The following is a 12,098-nucleotide window of genomic DNA, read 5'->3' as shown; positions in this document are numbered from 1 at the left end:
AAATTTAGGCATTTTGTTTAAACAGATAACTGAGGACTTCATTAGCAGCTTTAATTGACTGCTTAGTCTGTTGAAAATTGCCCAGTTATTGTTTGCAAATCGACTACTTTTTTAAAGCCAGTTGTGTTTTTAGATTAATTAGATGCACTCAGTGAGACTGATTGTTTTAACTGTTCTCTCTTCCTGCATCTCAAGCGTGTATGTAAAGGGCTTTGGGAATAATAGATTCTTTTGTTGACATGAAAAGTGACATTGAAGATATTCATAGGAAATCCCAAACTGCATTTCTCAATGTCATTTAACTTTTTGACATGGAAGTTTTGCAGTGCATGATGGAGGTGACTGATGCCTGAAACACGGGGATGCATAAGAACTACTGCATGCGTGTGATCTCAGGGCAGTGGGGAAGCTGATAGCCTTTCATCTGGGGCATTTACCTTCTAGTCATGCTCCATGGCCCAGGTTTTCAGCGTGACATTAGAGAGACCACCTTGTGTCCACATGCCTCCGTTTGCCATCTTCAAAATGGAGGCAACCTCATTTTATCACAGAGGCTTTGATGATGCACCTATTAAAGAATAAAAAGCAGTCAGAACGGACCATATATACCAGAATCATAGATAGTTTTCAGAATAAGATGAATGATAATTTTAAGCATTTTGGAGGTAATTTTATGAACTTTTATAGAGAACATAGTTCTCTAAACATTTTCTTCTTAGTGGATTTGAATTGCACCATTATGGTCCTCACGAATTAAAACACTTTATAGCACTAGTGCTTCAACTGTGATGACAAGGAGACATAAGAAGTGGCTGTTCATTTTATCCTAAATCATGAATGTGTTGTTGTGAACACATGTTGAAGGCGCAGGCAATGGTTTACTCACTAACCCAGTTTGTTTGGCGTTTAATAGCGAGTATGTAAAGAGACAATTTTTGTAGTGTTTGCAAATGGAAGGGAAATCTCTGCCGACTTCAAGGTAGTTAAAAATAAATCTAGTGTTCAGCAAGAGCTTTATAGCTTTATTCATGCCTTTGAGTGCTGTGATTTCTCTTTTCTCAAGAGCAAGTCATGTTTGGTAAACGTCGGGCAATGCCTGTGTGTTTATTTACAGCTCCTCTGTCAAGAGCACGGACAAAATCTGCTTTTGTTACCAGGCTTAACCTCAGTATTTCTTGTTGCAGTTTATCAAAATATATTCTGGGGATAGTTATTTTTCAAAAGAAAAATTGCAGGAATTCTGCCCCCATGAATGTTTATTCTGGAACATGGGCGGAAATTGCAAACAGCAGCGAAATAGGTCCTAGGAACGAACGTGAATACAAATAGGAAAGTAAAGTTGAGCTATCATAGCAATAAACACAGTTAATGACGCTTTTGGCAGTAGAAAAAAAAGAGCAGCTTTACAAAATATATTACTCCTATCTGCATCTTACAGCCTCAATGCAATTAGCAAACGATTTAAGTTACCTCGCTTCCTTCAGTAATGACAGGGCAGATTCTTCTGCTCAAGACAAGCTTATTGCTAGGGGTTTTAATCGTCTAAGACACTGCACTCCTCAGGATGATTAATCCTTGGTCTGCACCTATTAGATTCCCCGCGTGATACAGCTTGGCGCGAGGCAGACAGGATCCCGCAATGACATTTCGGAGCTAGACCCGGCAGTGTGAAGTTTATGCCCTCTTTTTGCTGGCTGCAGGAGGGTAAACAATACCTGAATAAGCAGAAAGCCTACTGTTACAAAGCTAATTCATTGACATTTTTGGAACGTATATGGCTTGGCAAAGTTAGTTTATATTGGATCAGCACTTTGCTTTGAGCCGCCGTGCTGGTTTTGATCTAGTAAGAGGAATTCAAGCTGGATTTACTGTTGCATCAAACCATGGCCTCAGGCACAAGTCCTGTACTACTTCACAACTGCCTGAATTAGCAGGGGATCCATGAGTTAAAAATAGGCTTTTTTTTCAACAGCAATTTCTAGATTTCAGTCTTAAGGGCATGATAGACTTAAGGAAGTGACAGGAGCAAAGGTTTGTACAGTGAACTAGACTCCATGTGTCCTCTGTTATATACAGTTTTTATGGATGTTTTAGCAGCAGTAAATAACCTTTCCTTCTCACCAAACAGGCGTAGGAGATAGTTCAGTGGCAGATAAAATAATAACTGTTATAGCTATATAAAGAACATACTAGCCTGAAACTATTTCCTTGTAAGCAATTGCACATAACCTGGAGACCTTAATAATAGCAAGTACCTTACCAAAAAGCATTTTCAAGATGAATTTGATGTTTTGCTGTAGCCAATCCACATGTATCCTATCACAGCGAGATGCTGTAATCCAAAAATTAGGGCTACACTCGAGGCTTTTGCCAGTGATAATGGTACAGTCTCTGTGCGTAGAGAGCTTACCACTCGTGCTCTGTTAGCATGGACACAGGCACTGCCACCATTCCTATGGATATAGAGAAGAGGTGCTCCAGAGAGCCATGCAAACTCTTTATTCTCTGAGGAATAAAGCAAACAGAAGTCACTGGCCGCAAAGACTTTTTTAAAAAAATCACGGCCAAACTTTGTTCGAAATAATATTTCCTGAAAACAGTATTTAGATGGTGGCTGGGCCTCAGAGGGTCGCTGATCTCTTTGCACTGTTTTTTAGGAGGTCTGGGGTACAAATGCCAGCATGCAGCATGCTGGGCATTGGGGATTGCTGCTCCTGCGCTCAGCTCCCCGTGCAGGAGAGCCCTGGGTTTGCTCCTTCCGCAGGAAAAGAGAAAGAGGCAGGCAGCAGACTCACTGCAGAGAGGGTCTGTGCGTTTCCGGAGTTACGTGGACATACTGCAGCTCCATTAGCCTCTAGTGGGGTTACGCCAACCTAGAACATCATCCAAGAACGTTAACTGAGATTTCCCTGTCCAAAATGAAGCCTTTCGCAGCGCTGTTGTGCTGAGTGCCTTTTTTATAGTAGGATTGGTAAAATTTGATTCCTGAAACTGTGTTGTGGATTGTGCAAAACCCAGTGTGTAGCTTTATGACCTGGATTTCTCAAGTATGTAATTCTGAAACTAAGTACAGACATTAATCGTTCCCTTCCTCACCACCTACAGCTGAATTAAGAAAAAGAGAAAAAGTTAACATATTCCTTTGGTAATGCACTGCCTTAATGTGCACTGCTGTATAAATCACAGTTAACCATTGTGGCAGAGGCATGTCGTGGAGTGGTGTGTGAAGAGCTTTTGGAATTTTGCTTGTGCTGAATCTTATCTTAGGATTGAGTTTTGGGGAGGCTCCTTTTCTTGCGTAGCTCTCGCTCCATGTATCCCGTGTGGTTTGAGAGCTGCCATCTTCATGATATCTAGCTGGGGAGCCTGAAGTGTCAGTTCGAAGAGTGGGGCCTTTGAAAGGAGACCCTAAAATAATATTTGGTCATCCGGAATTTAGTCGTGCAGGGTGGTTCACTGCTCTCTTGGAGCTTTCTGATGCGTTGGGATTTGCACACGCTGGGAATCTACCACTTCACTCAGTACTTAGCATCCCTGATGGTCATCCTGGGATATAGATGAGTACCTTTAGTTTTAAGGTACCAGCCACGTTTCTTACAAAATTATGTCTGTCAGGAAGCTTCCTAAACAAAACAGATGTTTTTTCCTCAGTTATATCTTGTTACAGACCCAACTTGTGTCTCATAATAAAGGACAACACAGAGCTTACATTGATAGAGCTAAATTACATTTCCTTCACCTCTTTCTTTTTAATCATCAATGCTATGAAGTTATGTTCTGTCCCTGTCCCGTCTGTTTAGATGAGTGCTGTTGACAAGAACTATATTTGGTAGAAAGTATATTTTGGTAGAAAGTAGCAGGCTGCTAAGATCACCTAAACTGGAAATTTCTTGTCCTAGTTTCTCATCCCACAGCTGGTTCCATACAGACAGCTTTAATGCTTTTTGATTTAGTGGTTGCAACAAATGCTAAATTCTGATTTCTGTAACAAACCATGTCAGAGTCTGTCAGACGTCCTGGTGGTGTAAATGCCGCTGCTTCCGTGTGAACGCTCCCAGCTCTGTGCTGGCAAAGCCCTTCATCCTCGTGCAACCTGAGACGCGGGATTCAGCAGTGTTAGGTTTAAAGAACCTGATGTGACCCTGTCATCCCCTGGAGTTTAACCTCGTGTCTTCTCAAATTCGCCATCTGAAGTCACGCCTGTGAATTCAATCTGTTCAGCTGACTAGTCGCACAGAGCGCTGGCACAAGGGCTTTGTCTTAGCTGGATCACATATAGCTCCCTCTGCGGAGCAGAGTAATGAATATTTGCCTGGGAAGCAGATGTAGCCAGCTAGCTTTATTCTGTCGATTTATGTAATTTATTAAAAATTGATGCAGTTTTTATGTGTTAAGTATAAACATCTCAATTTTTTAAAGGATATTTTTGTCATTTCAAGTTGCTTTTTTTTTCCTGAGTTTTCTTTATCCCATTCAAAATGAAGCATTCCAGGTGATTCTTTGTATTAATTTGAGAATATACTGTCAGTGTCTTTACCAAATGGGGGATGTTGTGCAGGCTGGTTTAGCGGTGCTGGTAGCGGTGAAGGGCACACGTGTGCGGTGCGGCCGCGTGGCCAGAGCGCTGAGGAGGGCAGCAGGCCCTTTGCTCTGCTGGGAATCTTGCTGGAAGGGAGTGAACGGAGGAGGATCCTTTATTCACACAGACCTGAGGGGAAATGCCCCATTTCTGGGGCCTTCAGAGAGGTTCTGTGAGAAACAAGTGCAGTTCTGTTTGCTTCCAAAAAAAGGCCTTGGCAGGCGTGCACAAGGCAAGGCCGGGTACGGCTCTCGGAGTGTGGCTGCAGCAAGAACACGCAGGCGGCGGCGGCCCAGCGCGGAGTCCCGTCCCCACTGGTTTGTCCCCTGTCTCCATGTACCAGGGATGTGGGAGCTGCTGCAATTGCAGAGTTATTAATGGTGCAGGGGTAGCTCTTGCACTATTGCGAAATGAGGCAACACTTCAGCTGTTGAAAGCGGTATTTCACAAGCCTGTCAGGTGTAATGAAATGGCCAAACTTCCAATTTAACAATTTTTGCCTTTACCCAAGTGTGTTTACTATAATAGTTATATATTACTTCTGATATCGCTGCAGTCTATAGCAGTTATATATTACTTTTGATATCGCTGCAGTCCTTTTGCAGTGGTACCAGGGGTTTTGAACACAGCATTTCCTTCCCCTCACAAGGATCAGGATTCCCCTTCTCACGTCGTAGCCTTACCCTTTATATATTGCCAACATAGAAGAGCATGGTAGATAATAATAATAAGCAGAGAGTTATTGCACTTAGCTTCTGGCTGTTAAGTGATAGATGTGCCGCTCTGGAGAGTGATTCCCGGAGAGTTTGGCACAGGACGAGTTGCTGGAGCCACACTTGATTGTGACGGATTCGCTGGGCTGAAATATGTTGCTAATTTAATTCAGCTCTTTCATTAATCTGATTGAATTGCATCCAGCCATTAAAGGTGTGTGGAGGGAAGGTCGCTGCCACGTGAGGCAAGAACACCAACCCCAACATTAAACAGCCATTAGGACAGCAAGTGCTGAAATGCAATTGCTCCATAAATATTTGGTTTCCAAGCATAATATTAATTAGCTATAAGCTTGATGAATGGCAAGAATTAAGTAAAACATTCTGGTGGCCTATGTGGGTTTTAAATATTATCATTATTGCCCCAGTGTTTTTAGATCTTAACTAATTGCTTCTTAGAGAGTACAAATGCAATTGACTGGTGCACACAGTTCATTACATCATAAAAAATGGCCCTGCTGGCCTGTGGATTTTCTGTTTTTCTCTAAAATTTATCTAGTTTTTCTCTTCCCTTTGTGTATGAATTGCAAATAGAAGGGTATAAGTGGTATTTTAGGGCCAAATTTATTTAACATCACTTCTATCTTTTCTGCTTTGGCTGGGCTCTGGAGGCAAGTACACTGCTGCTCTCCACTTTCCTTTTGGCAAAAGGAAAATAGCTGCAGTTCCACAAATCTTTTTTTGTTTGTTTTTAATTAAAAAGGATGTCAGCCAGAATTCTTAATTATTCTTGTCCTGTTAAGAAAAGGTCTGCAACAGTTTAAACATTTAGTACATGAAGCAGTCACAAAATAAAAACATTTTGGGAAATTATGAACTGAAAGGGAATTCATAATCCAAACCAGCTTGCGGTTGTTTCTTGGCTATGACCATCACGTAAAAATAGCCCAGTTCTGGCCATGGGAGCTGCAGGCGGCTCTTGCTGCTCGTCCCCGCGGAGCCCGGCTGCTCGGCGAGGCCACAGGCGCGACAGGGACGTGGCGCGGGCCAGGCCTTGCCGCCAGGGAGCCCCCGGCAGCGTGGCCGGCACCACCAGGACGGCGGCTGCGGCTCGTGCTCCACGCACAGGGAGATGTGGGAGCCGCGGTGGCCGTTCTGGAAGCGCAGGGCGGGAATCGCGAGGCCACGTGTGTGCGACGCAGCCGTGGGGCTGCGGAGGCTGCTGGGGCGCAGGGCGGCTCCACAGCGCTTCGACGCCGGGACGCGCTGGCGGGAACGCCGGCACGCTCATCCGGTTGCGCTCGCTTTGGAACGGGGCAGCTGAGGTTCTGCACCTTTTTTTCCATGGAAAGGTAGTTCAATTTTTACACTGAGACTTGTTTTTGGAAATAAAGTTCTGATTTGATTTTGTGTGTGTGTGTGAGGTTGGATGGTTGCTGTGGTTAATAGCAGTAATCAGGGTGCCTCAGAAGTGAAGAAAGTTCCAGCTTACTTCTTCCAGTTTCTCCCACCCTATTTTCCTGTTTGTGTGAGTGGGAAATGTGAATTCACACAGTGGATGGGTAACATACAGCCAGTAAAAAGGCAGCAGTGAGTGTGTATCGGTGTGCCCATAGGTCACAGTTTTACAAAGGTGTGATGGGCTCAGTGCACGGAAAAGGGGAGTGTGGTTGCACCATGCAGCTTCTTCTGTGCTTCCAAACTGTCACGGGAAGGAGCGCAGAGCTCTGGAGCAACTGGGTCTGCCAGAAACCGCAGCTGGGTTAAGCTTCAGCCGTGACACAGCAGTAGTCACTCCTTGGCAATCCTTTACGTTCAAAGCATGAAAGCCCAGGGACAGCAAAGTGCCCAGCGGTTGTACCTATTTGAAACACTGAACCCACTGAAATTGGTCAGAAATGAGGCAAACATTACAGATATGCAAGTGGTTAGTATTAAACAAAGCAAATAGATATAAAAGGAAATCCATAAAATACCTGTCTCAGAGGTGCACCTGACTCTCTCGCTCTGTCTCTCCGCCTTTCCACAGTGCTGGTCCTAAAGGAGATAACATTTATGAATGGAGATCTACTATACTCGGACCTCCAGGTTCTGTATATGAAGGAGGTGTTTTTTTCCTGGATATCACATTTTCATCTGACTATCCATTCAAACCACCAAAGGTAAGGGCAAGGTGTTATAGTGTTTTTAATTTTTTTCCATGTAGTTGAATGTTACTTATTAAGGGTACTTTCTGAAAGTCAAGTTTGTTTATGGTCTTCTGAAAGCTAAAGGGCCTGAAATCTTGCAATTTCAAAAAAGAATGTGTGCCTGATTTATTGGATGATTACCACACACACTGCTGGTTCCTGAGCTTTGCCAAGTGATGAATGAGGTGATGATTCTGATCATGAGTAAGATTCAAAAAACAAATTTAAATAGAAAAGTGCAGAAACCTTCTTAGCCTGCTGCTTCTCAGTCTACCTAATTGAATATATGTGCAATAATCTCTCCCTTCTAAGTCAGAGCTGAATTATTTATTTTCTAGGTAATTGTTACCAAAATGAAAGAAGGCTAAAAGTAGATTCATTTTGATAGACAGTGTTAAGTGTGTCTTCAAGTTGGCTAAAACAGTGACAACATTCCCTATTATAAAATTCCAGGGTACGTGCAACTGGTTAGGTCAGCCGCCTTGTTTGATATTCTTGCAGCAAAAGCTCTTTCTATAAAATGGAACCAATCTTAGCTTAAGTTTTATTTCCTGTCTCAGAATTAGTGAGGACATTTATGAAATCATAATTTCCTAACCAATGCCAGGGAAGCTACTGGTTGTTCCCTCATCAGCCCCCCTCGCTCCTCGCCATGCCGTGTTACAAATCTTGTCCATGACACCAGAAGGACACTGCTGACATTTACAAAGAATAAATACGTTCAACCACACAATATTTCCTACTACTTGTGGCGGCTGTGGCAATAGCGTTGTTATTATAAATCCAATATTTTGTTTCTTCATTCCCCAAACCACTATAACATAAAGAATAAGTATAAAGCATGTGTGTATATATGTATATATACACACACATATATATACACATATATATATATACACACTTTATATGTACACATATGTATATATAAAGAATTATAAAGAATATATAAAGAATTATATGTACTTCTCCAAAACTCACAACATTTGATGTTCTCTGAGTTAGGATTGTATAATGAAGTGATGGAGAATTTTAGATAAAATTCTCCTAAAAGAGATTTTAGATAAAATTCTCCATGAAAACCATGTGGATTTTTGTTCAGAGACGGGTCATTTGGGTAGTTTCAGTGGTTTCAGAAAACATTTAATGGATTGGTACAAAAAAAATAGTTCATCTTTCTCTGCTTTATGTGTTTATGGCACTTCAAATATTTCTAACTTCTCCCTTATGCAGAATGATACTTCTCTGTTTACCAATACTAGTCTGAAATAATTTTAAAATGAGTATGATGTCTGTATGATACTGTTGTTTAAGATACTATATAGATTGTATTTTACGTCCTGCCTAATAAAAGATATTACAAAGATTGTTACATGCTAATTTGAAGAAAAATAATGCTATATTGTAGTTTTAAGTATTACTTTTCAGAAGTAAGGAAATGATCAATCAATATTCAATCTGAATAAGCAGGAGAAATTCTATCTACTTCTTTGTATTTGATAAGTGCAATAAAACTTTGTGGCAGGTAGTTCTTGACATGCAGTTCAATATCTTCATTAAAGAGTGTACAGAATGACAAAGTGTTACCAGACAGAGTGCTTCTGTGAAGGTAATTTATGCACCACAGACTTCCGTGGCAGGTCTCCGAAAAAGTAACCATGACTAACAAAGAATAAGCCCTTTTCTCTTAAGTGAAGTTATTTCAGAAAACGAACAGAGAGGAGTTGCCTCCACAGAAGTTCTGCAGAATCGAGAGTGCCCCAGACACTTGTGCTCCCCAGAGGGTCGGAACAGCACACCAAGGCAGTGGTTAATGTCTCTGTTTTTTTGTCTCTTACATGGTAATTCCAGGTTACTTTCCGTACCAGAATTTATCACTGCAACATCAACAGTCAGGGAGTCATCTGTCTGGATATTCTGAAAGACAACTGGAGCCCTGCTCTGACTATTTCAAAGGTTCTGCTGTCTATTTGTTCTCTTTTGACAGACTGCAACCCTGGTAAGGAACTTACTGAGCATTACCCTTTACTCGTTTGCATTATTTCACAGGATACATATCATATATAATTTGTATGTCTGATTGTATTTAGATTAAATCAAAGTTAATACTTTTTTTAACTTTGGGGATGAAATGCTCGTATTTTGGCATACAGTTTCACACTTAAAGGCTCTTTTCACTCCTATGACACAACAGAAAGCCAATAGTGATAAGCCCATTCTTTCATAGATGTGGTAGAGAAAAAAACCCACTGCAGGCCTGTATCCCAGCCGCTGCAGCAAGTGATTCAAAAATTCCGGAAGGCAACAGGAATTCTCTGAATTCACTGAGTCATAAATCATTCACACTGGAAGTGACCGCAGGAAGTCCCTTCTCAGCAGACAGCGACTGAAATGTTTCAGATTGCAGCTGTGATGGGCACAGTGTATGCCATTTTCCGAGAAAGCCCCTTATTCCTGCTGAGGTTTGGGGAACTTCCCTGGAAGCAGTAGGGTCTCACAGCAGCGCCTGTATGAGCAGTGTCATCGTGCAGTGGATCCTAATGGCACTCTGCTCCACAGGAACTGAGCACCGAAGCTGAGATTCCTTTGGAAAAGACCAATAAGGAGCAGGGAAAAACAAATCACCATGTTAGATACAAAATGTTGGGGACTCCTGATATGGGAGCACTGCACTGCCCTCACCATGTGTCCCTCCCCAGTGTGCTCTGGTCTGGGGGACGTGAATGGAGGTGAATGGAGCTTCCCGGCCCAGAGAGAAGGCTCTGCCTGCCTGCTTTGACCTTAGCAAGTTCTTAGTTTCTGCAGCTTGCAAGGGAACTGTTGTAGCTGTCTGTAGTTTCGTCACCATGAGCTGGCAGCATGTCTGTCTGTACAGGTGATGTTTGCCCTCCCTGAGCAGATTAGGTCTTTAGAAAATGAAAGGCTTTGGGGGAAGGTTTGTAGTTTGATGACATCTGTTGTTGAAAGTAGAAGCAAACTGTGCCTGACAGAATGGTACCTGGATTGCTGGTGGTCTTACGAAACTACCTCCCCTGCTTTTTGTCAAGTTTTGGCTGAAAAGAGCAGCTGCAACATTTGAACATAGCTGTCTGCCTGTCCTTTAACCTACTAAAACTCAGACTACCAAACCAGATTAAAACATCTTCCTATTCAATGTGCCTTGTGTGTTTTCTCTTGGAAATGTCTTGTATGATAAGACCCTCGTTATGTCTCTCAGTATTTACTGCCCCGATGAAGACTGTATTTTGGAGTAATGGGTTTTAAACCGTGGCTTTTTATTGTGGGATGGTTCCTGACATTCCCTCTCGCGTCTTTTGCAGCTGATCCTCTGGTCGGAAGCATAGCCACTCAGTATCTGACCAACAGAGCAGAACATGACAGGATAGCCAGACAGTGGACCAAGAGATATGCAACATAAATGACAAACTACTTGTGCAGTGTGAAGGTGCAGAAGGCAACTTTACAGTGTGCAACAGATCTTTATAGCCTTTACAATACGGACTTCTGTGTATATGTTATACTGATTCTACTCTGCTTTTATCCTTTTGAAGACTGGGATACTGCCCCCCCAAAAAGGTAAATGCTGTCGAGAGTAGAAATTTGTAGCTGTAGATTAGTTATGTTTAAAATGCCTACTTGCAAGTCTTGCTTCTTTGGGATATCAAAATGTATTTTGTGATGTACTAAGGATACTGTTCCTGAAGTCAACCAAATATTATAGTGCATTTTAGCCTAATTCATTATCTGTATGAAGTTATTAAAGGTAGCTGTAGATTACTAGGAATTATGTCATTTGTATTAAACCCAGATCTCTTTCCAATATGTGGTACATGCTGTTGTGAAAACTGTTTTAACTTTTACCTTTGTCAGTTTGTAATGAAAGGATTTCCTTTTTCCCTTTGTAGCTCAGAGAGCACCCAGTGTATCATCTCAAACACAATAAACATGTTCCCCAAGGAGCAGCTTCTTTGTTTTCCTATTTTAAATTAATATTTGAATAAATTTAATTATAGTAAAAAGGCAGGGCAATTGTATCACAGATCCCTGTGAGTAATCTTTAAATTAATACACATAAGCAAAGGCTTGCTATTAAATGTTAATGCACACCTGTGGATTGTTTAGATTTTCCCTGGTTTTCTTTTACAGAACAAATGTCATTTCTACTGTTTCCTTAAATTTTGTCCTGTCGAGCTTTTTCTCAAGGAGGAGCGGGAGCCCCGCGCGTGCTCCCTGCCAAGGGCTGCCAGAGCTGTTGCCTCAGGCCCAGTTCAGCTCGCGTGACAGGGCGCCCAAATCTTGCTGCAAACTTTTATTCTGCAGGGCTAGGGCAAAGTTATAGAGTCTGGTGCTTTTGTTTCAGATCAGAGCAGGTGTGACTTGCTAATCTGGAGAATTACAATTGTCCATTGAAAATGGTCTTCCAAAGCATGGTTGAACACTACTATGTCATCCACCCAGGAAAAAAAAAAAAAGGAAGAATTAGAGTAAATTTAATCACATTTTTATGACATAAAAATAGCTCTGGGGGAAATAACTTTTGTCAGTGAAAATGAAATGTGTAAGACTTTTGGACTACTTTTTCCTCGCCCTTCTTCCCTTTCTGCCTTGAAAATTTTATAA

The 12,098-nt window shown here is 41.8% G+C and overlaps 1 protein-coding gene across 1 annotated transcript in view; it reads left to right on the top strand.

The window, feature by feature from the left end:
• Positions 1-11,437, top strand: part of UBE2E3 (ubiquitin conjugating enzyme E2 E3) — a 43,491-nt gene extending 32,054 nt beyond the window's left edge. Inside the window, exons 4-6 of the mRNA XM_088526990.1 lie at positions 7,322-7,454; positions 9,330-9,477; positions 10,799-11,437. Coding sequence (XP_088383116.1) covers positions 7,322-7,454; positions 9,330-9,477; positions 10,799-10,896 — 379 coding nt within the window. The 3' untranslated portion in view covers positions 10,897-11,437. The remainder of the gene's footprint in view (positions 1-7,321; positions 7,455-9,329; positions 9,478-10,798) is intronic.
• Positions 11,438-12,098: the final 661 nt, after the last annotated feature.

Source organism: Tinamus guttatus, unplaced genomic scaffold (assembly GCF_059628265.1).
Source record: "Tinamus guttatus ecotype Peru unplaced genomic scaffold, ASM5962826v1 Tinamus_guttatus_pri_ptg000260l, whole genome shotgun sequence".
Classification (NCBI taxonomy): Eukaryota; Metazoa; Chordata; class Aves; order Tinamiformes; family Tinamidae; genus Tinamus; species Tinamus guttatus.
This window is presented reverse-complemented; position numbering and strand designations above follow the sequence as displayed.